The sequence below is a fragment of the Balaenoptera acutorostrata genome, unplaced genomic scaffold, assembly GCF_949987535.1.
Source record: "Balaenoptera acutorostrata unplaced genomic scaffold, mBalAcu1.1 scaffold_762, whole genome shotgun sequence".
Classification (NCBI taxonomy): Eukaryota; Metazoa; Chordata; class Mammalia; order Artiodactyla; family Balaenopteridae; genus Balaenoptera; species Balaenoptera acutorostrata.
Window position 1 is genome coordinate 50,800 of NW_026645962.1, and position 12,314 is coordinate 63,113.

General features: G+C 53.6%; 1 protein-coding gene across 1 annotated transcript; it reads right to left on the bottom strand.

Moving 5' to 3' along the window:
* Positions 1 to 5,503: 5,503 nt before the first annotated feature.
* LOC130706720 (NUT family member 2G-like) lies at positions 5,504 to 10,918 on the bottom strand. The gene is made up of 7 exons (XM_057539424.1): positions 10,386 to 10,918; positions 9,304 to 9,432; positions 8,137 to 8,257; positions 7,336 to 7,668; positions 6,812 to 6,928; positions 5,779 to 6,298; positions 5,504 to 5,667 (listed from the first exon to the last, which is right to left on the bottom strand). Exons 1-7 carry the CDS (start codon positions 10,847 to 10,849, stop codon positions 5,504 to 5,506), a joined length of 1,848 nt encoding a protein of 615 aa, XP_057395407.1. The 5' UTR covers positions 10,850 to 10,918.
* Positions 10,919 to 12,314: the final 1,396 nt, after the last annotated feature.

Sequence of the window (12,314 nt, forward strand, 5' to 3'; positions counted from 1 at the left end):
TGGTCTGGGAAGATCCCACATGCCGCCGAGCAACTAAGCCCGTGCTCCACAATTACTGAGCCTGCGCTCTAGAGCCCACGAACTAAGACTACTGAGCCCGTGTGCCACGACTACTGACGCCCGCGCGCCTAGAGCCCGTGCTCCGCAACAAGAGAAGCCACCGCAATGAGAAACCTGCTCACCGCGACTAGAGAAAGCCTGCGCACAGCAACGAAGACCCAACGCAGCTAAAAACAAATAAATCAATTAATGAATTTGAAAAAAGAGAGAGAGGAATGGAATATTTTAAACAGAGACATAGGAGCCCTTTAAAGGGCAAAAACATGTTGCTTACAGCTTTTCACATGGAAAAGGAAACAAAAAGTGACTGGGTTTGCCGTTTTCCTTGAATTTGTCTAGTACTAGCACTAGATAATATTGACGATCTTCACGCTTGATCACAAACAACATGATGCTGTAATATTCAAACTGTTGGTGAAACTTTTTTAAGCTCATGATTTACTCTGGAACAATTGTGTTGACATAGGTACTGATGGTGCAAAAGCAAAGGTGGCAGAAGTGCTGGCACCTTAACCCAAATCAAGGAGTAGCACCAAACTGTACTAGTTGGGCTTGTATTCACTATCATACACTTGTATTAACAGTGCCAGTTCCAGTTAAGAATGTTCTGTCTTCAACAGTAAAAATGATTTATGTTAGTAAATCTTGACCATTGAAATTGAATATTTTATAGTGGATGATGAAATTCAACATACAAACATCACACATCTGTATATCAAAGGAAGTGGGAAAAAGTTAGATCAGATACTGATAAAGAGGAAGTGGATGACATGGATGATAGATGTGAAAAATTAGCTAAAATGTAGCACAGCAAAGAAACGGTCAGCAATTATGAATGAGAAATTTAGGGACCTAGAGTCTGCTGGTGGCTTGATTTTGGACTTTGCAGCCTCCAGAACTGTGAGAAATATACGTCTTTTGTTTAAGCCACCCAGTCTGTGGTAGTTTGTTATAGCCCTTTGAGCTAAGATATATTTTAGTACCAAGAAGTAGCAAATACCTAAATATGTGGAAGTGGCCTTGGAATTGGATAGTAGGTAAAGGCTGAAAGAGATTTGAAGTGCATGCTAAAAAAGAGCTGAAATCGCCATAAAGTCCTTTCAGCCTATACCTATTAAAAGTGATTCTGGTGATGGCTCAGAAAGCAAAGAGGCACACTGGAGAGAAAGTCTCCATCTTTGTAGAGAATACAGAAATAATCATGAACAGATAGAAATATGGACGTTAGATGCTATTCTGGTGAGGTCTCCAACAGAAATGAGGAGCACATTATTAGAAATTGGAGGAGAGGCAATTCTTATTATAAAGTGGCAAAGAACTTGACTGAACTGTGTTCTAGCGTTTTTGGGAAGGTAGACCTTGTAAGTGATGAAATTGAATATTCATCTGAGGAGATCTCTGGACAAAGTTTGGAAGAAGTAGCTTGGTTCCTCATCACCGCTCCTAGTAAAACACATCAGGAGAAAGATAAATTGAAGACCAAATTGTTAAGCAAAAAGAAATCAGAACTTAGAGATTTGGAAACTTCTCAGCCTATCCATATTTGAAAGTGAGAAAGCTTGTTCTGAAGAAACTCTAAGGGTGCAGCTGAGCAACCCTTTGAAGAAGAGATCATAGGTGTGATATTAACTTAATTAGTCATCTCAGCAGAGGCCAGGAGTAGAGAAGAGACACTGCCAGTTTGAACTAAAGGGGACAGAGAAAGCCAGGCAGAATGAGGAAGGCTGTCAGAATTCTTGGATTCTACAGAATGGGAGACTAGAGCAATTTGGCTGTGAATGTGTACTCCTCTTGACGAAAGGGAAGAAGGACCCCAAAGGTGATTCCGAGGTCATCGTGTCTGTCAATCCCACCACAGGCCCAGGGGGCCTCAGTTTCAAAGTGTGAGATTGTCGCCCTCACAGAGAGTCATGGTGTAGGTGGAGGCCCTACAGAGAGCTGCAGTGTGGGTGGCACCCCACCAAGCTGAAGGAGTGGGGCTGCCCCACCGAGCTGTGGGGATGATGTTGCCACCCCAGCAGGCCTGGAGGGCAAAGCATCAAACTAAAGAGGGTGATTCTCGTACCTTAAGATCTAATGGGATTGGCCTTGCTAGGCTTTGGACTAGCTTGGAAGCTGTCACCCCTTCCTTCTTTCCTATTTCTTCCTTTTGGAGTAGGGATGTCTATTCTATGCCAGTCCCAACATCGTATTTGGAAACACTTAACTTGTTTGGGTCACAGATTTACATCTACAGAGGAATTTTGCCTCAGGATGAATAGTACCTCCAGTCTCACCCATTATGTGATTTAGATGGTGTTTAGATCAGACTTTGGACTTTAAATTTTACAGTTGATGTTGGAATGAGTTAAGGCTTTTGAGGCTGTTGGGATAGAATGAGTGTATTTTGCATACAATAAGGACACGAATTTTGGGTACCAGGGGCAGAATGCTATGGACGTATATCCCCCCCACCAATTCTTATGTTGAAGCCCTACCCTTCAATGTATTTGGGGATAGGGCCTCTGGGAGGTAATTAGGGCATGGGAATGGAGCTTTCATAATGGGTTTAGTGCCCTTAAAAGAAAAGACACAAGAGAGATCCCTCTTTCTCTCTGCCACGTGAGAACGCGGTGAGAAGACAACCATCTGAAAAGTAGGAAGAGAGCTCTCACCGGAACTGAATATGGCACCTTGATCTTGGACTTGCAACCTTCAGAACTGTTAAGAAATTACCGTCTGTTTTTCAAGCCACCAGGTCTATGGCATTTTGTTATAGCCGTCCAAGCTGATGAAGACACAGAGAATATATAAGATGGTCTAATATACATATATCCAGGGTTCTAGAAGTAGAGACAGGAGAGAATGAGTAGAAGTAACATATGAAAAAGATAATATTATGTTCTAGATGAGATGAAGAATGTGTATTATCAGTGAATGAAGCAAAATAGATCACATGGAGGATACATTTTTTGAACCTGAAACTAATCACACGTCAAGAAACTGGAGAACACAAAAGACAACAGACAGTCTTCCAAAAAACAATTAGCAAGGAAACTGATCACTCACCATGAAAGGGTGTATTGATGGCATAATTTGAAAAAAACAGTAACAAAAACCATATTCGATGGAATAAATACTCAAAGTTCTGAAAGGAAAAACTTTTCCTCTGGAACTGATTACCCTGTCACATTATAATTTATAAAAGTTCACCAACAAGGGAACTGATAAATTATTTTTAATGTATGCATACAATGCAAAATTATAAATAATTAAAAAATTAAAGAACGTCTAATATATCCATTTTTCTTAAAGTAAGAATGTTGAAAGAAGAAGCCAAAGGCAATATGATTTACATGACACCATATATAACAAAAATATTGTTATTATACATAATTTTGATTAGCTACAGCTCTGCTAAAAGCATAAACATTTTTATAAGATGGACATATACCAAGTTCTTGATGGTGGCTATCTTTCTCATTGTTGGTGAGAGGTGTAAAATGGGACAACCCTTACGGAAAACACTATGAAGTTTCCTCAAAAAATTAAAAATATAACTACCATGTGATCCAGCAGTCCCACTTCTGGCTATGTATCCAAAAGAATTCAAAGTAGGATCTCGAAGAGATATTTGCACAACCACATTCGTCGTAGCATTATTCAAAATACCCAAGACGTGAAGAAACCCAAATGTCCATCAACAGATGAAGCGATAATGGGGTCTATAAACACAAGGAAATATTTCCTTCCTTGAAATAAAAGGAAACCATGTCTCATGCTACAACATGGATAAACCTCTAAGACATTATGCTAAGTGAAATAAGCCACTCATCAAAGGACATATCATAGCCACTCACATGAAGTATCTACAGTAGTTAAAATCATAGAAACATACAAAGGTGATTGTCAAGATCTCAGGGAGGAGGAGGGAGAATTAGGGAGTCTCTGCTGTCCCAACCCCCGCCTGGGTCCTGGGGAAGGAATCAGAACTCAGAACCGGGAGAAGAGGCTTTGGCCATCAGGGAAGGGGTGGTGAGGCCCAGGGCGGGTCCACAAAGGATCAGAGCATCTGAGTGCATTAGGAGGAAGGGGCTTCAGAGGTGGGCCAGCACAGGCCATGACGGGGGCTAAGCAGGCTGCGAGGGGGGGCAGTTCAGGGAGACAGCAGGTGTCTGCTCCCTGCCCCTCATTGTTTGCTCGTCTCACCCTTATGAGCGGGTCATTTCCCCTGCTCTGATGATTCAAAGTCTCTGCCGGCACCCACAGGACGGTGACTGAGGCCTCTACACTCCTCAGCATGGATCCCAGCTCCCACCCAGATCTGGGGCCACAGACACCTCTCCCCCACCCCTGCTGCCCCTGTGAGCAAGCTGTTCTTGTGAAACACGGTCATAGTTTGTCAGGAGGAACTGTTTTCTATGGGAATACAAATCAGTGTTGATACCAATACACACACATGTCCAGCCATGGGTGGAAAGGGAAGGGACAGTAGTTCTGGGGTGTCTTTGCACACCCCTAGGCCCCTAAGGCCAGTCCCCACAGCCACAGCCAGATGGGTCCTCCTCCCTCAGTTGAAAGAGATGCTGCTGCACAGAAATCCCACAAGTTCCACAAAGGGTCCCAACTGTCGTTTCCCTTAGACACACCTGTAACAGGTGCCCCATGAATTTCCCCGCGCCCATTCCCCTTGTTGCATCCTCACTGGGATTAAGAGGTAGCTGCCTCAACCACTCTCCACATTGCAATAATCCCAGTGGGACTAGAGAACGCTCCCGCTATGACGAGGCAGACAGTCCTGTCCCCATGGCCAAGACTTTTCCTGTCTGGTCAGGCCACCCACACAGGAAACCCTGGATGAGCGGAGGGTCACCCCAGCGCCATCGCCTGGCCACTTCAGGGAAGCAGAGAGCAGCTCCATAAAGACAAGGGCCGTCTCCAGGCTCCGTCCTAGAAACTGGTTAGTGTGCAGAGGGCTGAGAGGCACAAAAGCAGCTCTCCCTCCCCAGACGGTTCAGGGATGCAGAAGATGCTACAGATGCCCCAGAAGGCCCCTAGCCAAGCAGGCTTTAGAGAAGGGGATGATGAGGGGGTCCCTGGGGAAAGTGAGAGCTGTGCGTTCCCAGGGGCAGCCTGAGGAGTCCTTGTCTATGTGGAGGATAGGTTTGGCCACCTGTAGATCCATAGCTCCTGTGACCTCCCTCACCCTTCCTTCCTCTCAGGATCGCTCTCTGTGGAGCAGCTCCACACGAAGAAGATGACAGTGGCCTGAGAGCATTTCCCACCAAAACTATCTTTATTCACAATTTTTATACATCACTCCAAAGGTCCTGCCCACACCCACCTCCCCCACCTCCCTAACCCCCCACAATCCCAGGATCAGCACTGGGGTGAGGAGGAGCCCCTAGGCTCCCCTGGGGGCCGCCCTGGGGGGCTCGCCCTGGAGGGCAGGCCCGGCTGTTCCCTACTGGCTACAGTGCTTCCTCTGCTTCTTCCTCCTCTTCCCTGTGACAAACGGGTCACGCTTTCTCTTTCCCGGCTGTGAGGGGCGAGCCAGCCCCAGAGCCAAGGCTGGCCTCGCAGAGACCCTGTGGCCAGCCCCGGGGATGGGCAGCTTCTCAGCAGCGGCTGGGCGCCCACACAGAGCCCGCTTCCTCGACTTGGGAGCGGCTGGTGGAGCTGGGCTGGGGCCTCTTCTCTGAGGGGAGGGGGCCTGGGGAGCACTCTGGGCCCCCCAACCTCCAGGGGAGGCCAGGCCTGAGGCAGGGGCAGGACTCTGGGACAGCCAGCAAGGCGACAGGCTCTGCGGAGAGGCCAAGAGGGGGGCCAGGCTGGGGAGCTCCTCCTCGTCCTCACTGGACGCGTCCCTGGGCCCTCGGGCCTCCGAAACAGGAGACGCCTCTGTGAGAACAGACGCATCCCTGGGTCCCAGTAGAGGGCCAGTGCGCCTTTGACGCTGGGGAGGGGAGGGCCGTCCGGCCTGGAATGGAGAGACCTCCTGACGTCCTCGAGAGGAAACAAAGACTTTGGGCCCGAACGGGCCAGTGTCTGCTCGGATGGGCCTATGAAGAGCCTCAAAATCAATCTCTGGTGGGCAGGCTTCATCACTGACCCCTCGATGGCGGTCTTGGTCGTGCCTCTGGGCACCTTGGCCGGCGTGGGACTCAGATGGACTTGAGCCCATTCCGGGTGCACTGTGGCTCGGGGCTGCCGGCCCACCTTCTTCCTCTTTCAAGTCCAAGAGTTGTTTCTGCACCAGCTGGTAGGAGGGAGGAGGACAGTGACGGCTCCACGCGCACGTGTGAGAGGAGGAGCACTGGGCAGTGGGACAATGGCCCTGGGGGGGAGGAGGGGACGGGTGACCCCAGGACTAGACTCCAAATACAGACACGGTGGCATTCCTGCCATCCTCCTGCACCTTATTCCCAGCTGTGTGTCCTTCCCTCCGCTCCCGGCTCCCCATCCTCTCCTTCCTATCACCCTGCGCTGCACCCACCCCAGAGAGGGCCCTTCCCCATGCCAGGCCTCCGAGGCAGGGAAGGGACGGACAGAGCCATGTGGGCCTCCTGTTCTGGGGCCCTACCTCTCCCCTGCTCACTGGGGTCCCTCCGTCTTCCTGGGTGTCCCTTGTCGCCCCTGTTCTACCTGCGATCCCTCCCTCCTCTGGCTCCCCTGGGCCACCTGGTTTCCCCTGTCCCCTGGGTCACCTGGGGTCCCCCCTCCCCTGGAGTCCCCTGGCTCCCTAAGTGTCCCTCTCCCTCCCCTGGCTCACTTCTTCAGGGGTGAGTCCTTCCTCCTGCTTCAGCTCCTCAGCAAGGGCCAAGACATCCAGCTGTGGGTCTGGGGAAAACAATTCTGCCGGGAATCGAGGGTGAATGACTGCCTCCACCTCGGACAGAAAGAAGAGGCTGTGAGCATCCTTGGCCAGGAGTGGCCTGTGACACAAGAAGACCAGGAGGGAAAGTGAAAAGCAGAGACCCACCCCCACTCTCCTCCACAAGGCGGGGATGGTCAGCGCACACACACACACACACACACACACACACACACGCACATGCACATACACAGTCACACACAAAAGAGCACATATACAGATGCACATACACAGACACACAAAGGCATACACACAGACACAAACATATACACACATACATCTGCGTAAACCTCCCCTAACACCAGGCTCAGGAACAAGGAGCTGAGCTTAAGTCCCATCGGCCTGAGCAGAACCCAGATCTTGGGTGCTGAGAGTTCCACGCCCTGGCATCTTGTAGACCCCAGGCTCCAGGCCCAGCCTACCTTGGTGACAGAGTCTTCCCGGGAACGCAGCTCGTCAATGCAGCTCAAGAGACACGGGTCCAAGTAGGTGTCGTCCTCTTCCTGGTTCAGCTCATTTCCGTCCTTTCCACATTCTGCAGGTGACTTGCCTGTGGCTGAGTGGACGTGCCCCGCCAGCGCCTCCATCCTGTCCACATACTCCCTCACAGTCTCAGGGGGAATCACCTTGGGCGCCTTGGGCTCCGGGTTCCGCTGGGATCTGTGTGGCTTCGGGTGCGAGGGCTGGGCCCTGGGGCCGGACATCCTGGGAGCACAGGCTGAGGCAGAGCAGGAGGAAGGGAAGGAAGGTGAGGGACTCCCGGTCCACCTCCTGACCACCAAGCGCACGTTGGTGAGGGCATTGTTTGGGGGACGTTGATGTGGGTGTGGGAAGGGTCAGGACCATCTGAAGCCTCATGCACAGTTGGAGAGGGGAGGTTAGGGGGTCATCTAAGAGAGTCACAAGTAAGGAAGTGGGGAACCTCCAATTTTCTAAGGGTCTCCCCATCAAGCCCACTACTTAGGCAGACTTCGTGTGGGGTCCTTTGACAGGGAGGTGTGAGAGGAGTTACAAAACTGACCAAGTCAATACCCCGTAGTGACAAAGGGCAGCTGAGACCCCACCTCCCCACCCCCCGCCTCGGTGGCTCTTTTGGTTGAAAGACCAATGCCCCTGTCTTGAAAGAAAAGGATCCACATGGGGACGGTGGCCAACCCTAGGCCCCTGTTACCTGTGCCTTCAGCTCCAGTGGGAAGCTGGGTGCCTGGCTGAAGGCCCACTTTCGGGGCTGGGGGCCCCCGAGGATCCAGCTTCGGTGGGGCTGGAGGAGGCAGGTCCTGCGCGCACTGCATGCACTGCAAATTCTGAATGTGCATCTCCTCCTCGGCTGCAAATTCCATGAACCTGGGGGGTGACGGAGGCACAGGCCACCCTGAGAAAAAGGCCTGGGTTCTGGAGCCCAACAAAGGCAGCCAAGACTGAGGCAGTGGGAGAGGACGTGCCTTGGGGCCGTCAAGGCCCTGTGAGGTGCTGTCCGCAGCAGAGAGCTGCTCCTGGAAGCGATAACAAGATCTGGGACCCTTCCTGCCTCACCAGCACTGGAGGGCATTCAACAGCATAGACCCAGGTCGCTGAATTGAACCAGGTCAACGGGACACATGGCTGACCCAGGGGGCACCCTCCTCATGCCCCCGTCCCCATCCAGAACCACATGAAGGGCTGACAGCCAGAGGCTGGAACAGGCATGTGTTCCCCACAGGGGTCCTTGCCCGAATTCAGGACCCTGGGCTAGGACTGAGAGTCCTGGAACATAGACCTGGAGACAGGGCCCAGGAGAGGCTGGACGATGTGGATGCTGAGCTTAGAGGAGAGGCCTTCCCTTCCTCTGAGAGGCGCTCGTTTGTTTGCTTTTGTTTCTTAAACCAAGGGGATTACCATGGAGCAAACACTGGAAGGGCCGGAGACCCTTGGGCCGACGACAGCTGGCTTCCCCAGCCTCTTCAGGGATGCCAGGGTACCCACTCAGGGCACTTTTCATGAGGAGAGGTGGTCCCAAATCTATGTTAGTGGCCGCCAGCCACCCACCACTAAGGAAGCAGCAGGCTGGCGGGTGGAGCTCTTTCCCCGGCCCAGCCCATATGGCCGGAGTTGGACCCCTACTGGACTCACAGCTTCACCCTGCCCCGTCCTGAGACCTTCATGTCAAGGCAAGGGTAGGTCAAAATCAGGGGAGGGCAGAGCTCCTGGTGGAGGAAGGACAGAAGTCTCAAACTCTCAAGGTGAGGGATGGGTTTCTGGGGGAGAGTAGGGCCCCTGGGCTGCGGGGACCCTGTGCTGGGTGACAGCCCTTCTCCTCTGTCCTCTCTGATGAGCACCCCCACGGCCAGACCCTGCCCTCACCCACTGGCCTCACCCTCCACGCAGCCCCTGGGCCCAGGACGCTGACTCACTTTTCCGCCCTCTCGTAGTAGATCACCCGGTCAGGGTTGCTTCTGCACCGCCATTCCTGCACGGCCCTCCACAGTCCCTCCTCCAGCGGCATGTTGGGATTCAGGCGGGCCACGGATCGAAGCACTGGGCTGTAAGCCCTCGGGGTCAGTCTCCGGGCCCAGCCCAGCCCCCACCTGCCTGACCCCACCCGCCCATGTGGACCACACATCACTCAACCCAGAATGACTGAGCAACAGGAGGGTGAGAGGCGGGCGTCTGGGAGGGCAAAGACAAGCCTTCCCGGCCACTGCTGTCACCGCCTCACACTCACTCAAGGATGACCATCCACTCCCAGGCTAGAGCTGGGACATTGTGCCTTGGGGAGCTCTTTTCCTCCTCAAGGCTGCATTTTCATAATAAAAATCATCATCATCAATGAGGCGTGGCATGTGCCAAGCAATCTGCTAACACTTCATAGATTAGCCCAAGGCGTCTTCTGCACAGTCCTCTGAGTGAAGTGTAACTGTCCCCTTTTTACGAGGGACCGGAGGTTTAGGATGGAAATGCCTGCCAGGCTCACAACTCTAGTGGGAGAGAGCCCACGGCCTTAGGAGAGCTCTCCCATCACCCTGTTCCTAGTGGAATTCTCCACAACGAAGTGGAGGCATGCATAAAGCGCTCTCCTGGGCCCCGCGCTCCTCCCCCTCCTCTGAAGTGGCCTCCCCTGGCCATGTGCGCTCACGTCCTGTATGAAGGACACGGCACCACAGGAGAGGGCGGCCTCCACTCCTTGGCTCCTCACCTTACACCACGACCCTCTCTGACTGCAAGTCTGCAGTCCGTATTACCATGAGAATCATGGAAGAGCAAGCTGGCCAGACTCACAGGGTGGTGGGGCCCGTTGAGATAGGGCACATTTCAGTCCTGATGTCACGGACTGGCAGGCCCACCCATGTGACCGACAGTGTGCCTTCTCATAGCATGGACATCGCCCTCACACCTTCCTTCCAGTAGCCCTAGAAACCTAACGTGCGAGTCCATCCCCAGTTCCTCTTTATCTAAAAGCTCCCATAAGCTCAGGACCCGCTGAGCGTTCACTCACATGAGAAAGCAGGAAAAAGCTTCTGCATCAGGACTCAGGTGAAAGTGTCTCCGGGCCAGGGGTTTGATGCGCTGCCAACGTCGGAAGTTACTGTACTCTCTCTGGGTGTTAGCGGAGCCATCCTGCGAGGCGTTGGACTGGTTGGTGGCCAGGCGGCCCTCCCTGGAAGCGCCATGTGGCCATGGCCCAGAGTTCACTGGGCGAATGATAGGGGCCAGCTGGGCAGCTGGTGGTGGAGCTTGAGGAGGAAAGCCTGGGGTCCAGCCTCCCTTGCCAGCCTGACGTCCTCGAAAGGGAACAAAGACTCTGAGCACGAACGGGCCAGTGTCTGTTCGGATGGGCCTATGAAGAGCCTCAAAATCAATCGCTGGTGGGCAGGCTTCATCACTGACCCCTCGATGGCGGTCTTGGTCGTGCCTCTGGGCACCTTGGCCGGCGTGGGACTCAGATGGACTTGAGCCCATTCCGGGTGCACTGTGGCTCGGGGCTGCCAGCCCACCTTCCTCCTCTTTCAAGTCCAGGAGTTGTTTCTGCACCAGCTGGTAGGAGGGAGGAGGACAGTGACGGCTCCACGCGCACGTGTGAGAGGAGGAGCACTGGGCAGTGGGACAATGGCCCTGGGGGGGAGGAGGGGACGGGTGACCCCAGGACTAGACTCCAAATACAGATACGGTGGCATTCCTGCCATCCTCCTGCACCTTATTCCCAGCTGTGTGTCCTTCCCTCCGCTCCCGGCTCCCCATCCTCTCCTTCCTATCACCCTGCGCTGCACCCACCCCGGAGAGGGCCCTTCCCCATGCCAGGCCTCCGAGGCAGGGAAGGGACGGACAGAGCCATGTGGGCCTCCTGTTCTGGGGCCCTACCTCTCCCCTGCTCACTGGGGTCCCTCCGTCTTCCTGGGTGTCCCTTGTCGCCCCTGTTCTACCTGCGATCCCTCCCTCCTCTGGCTCCCCTGGGCCACCTGGTTTCCCCTGTCCCCTGGATCACCTGGGGTCCCCCCTCCCCTGGAGTCCCCTGGCTCCCTAAGTGTCCCTCTCCCTCCCCTGGCTCACTTCTTCAGGGGTGAGTCCTTCCTCCTGCTTCAGCTCCTCAGCAAGGGCCAAGACATCCAGCTGTGGGTCTGGGGAAAACAATTCTGCCGGGAATCGAGGGTGAATGACTGCCTCCACCTCGGACAGAAAGAAGAGGCTGTGAGCATCCTTGGCCAGGAGTGGCCTGTGACACAAGAAGACCAGGAGGGAAAGTGAAAAGCAGAGACCCACCCCCACTCTCCTCCACAAGGCGGGGATGGTCAGCGCACACACACACACACACACACACACGCACATGCACATACACAGTCACACACAAAAGAGCACATATACAGATGCACATACACAGACACACAAAGGCATACACACAGACACAAACATATACACACATACATCTGCGTAAACCTCCCCTAACACCAGGCTCAGGAACAAGGAGCTGAGCTTAAGTCCCATCGGCCTGAGCAGAACCCAGATCTTGGGTGCTGAGAGTTCCACGCCCTGGCATCTTGTAGACCCCAGGCTCCAGGCCCAGCCTACCTTGGTGACAGAGTCTTCCCGGGAACGCAGCTCGTCAATGCAGCTCAAGAGACACGGGTCCAAGTAGGTGTCGTCCTCTTCCTGGTTCAGCTCATTTCCGTCCTTTCCACATTCTGCAGGTGACTTGCCTGTGGCTGAGTGGACGTGCCCCGCCAGCGCCTCCATCCTGTCCACATACTCCCTCACAGTCTCAGGGGGAATCACCTTGGGCGCCTTGGGCTCCGGGTTCCGCTGGGATCTGTGTGGCTTCGGGTGCGAGGGCTGGGCCCTGGGGCCGGACATCCTGGGAGCACAGGCTGAGGCAGAGCAGGAGGAAGGGAAGGAAGGTGAGGGACTCCCGGTCCACCTCCTGACCACCAAG

Bases quoted from the DNA above. Each gene is read 5' to 3' on its own strand.
- LOC130706720 (XM_057539424.1), bottom strand. From the start codon at position 10,849: ATGGGCTCAAGTCCATCTGAGTCCCACGCCGGCCAAGGTGCCCAGAGG. The intron at 9,433-10,385 runs GTGAGTGAACGC...GAGGGCTTACAG, and splicing joins GCTTTTTCCTGCTTTCTCAT to CCCAGTGCTTCGATCCGTGG. The intron at 6,929-7,335 runs GTAGGCTGGGCC...TTTCTGTCCGAG, and splicing joins GGGAAGACTCTGTCACCAAG to GTGGAGGCAGTCATTCACCC.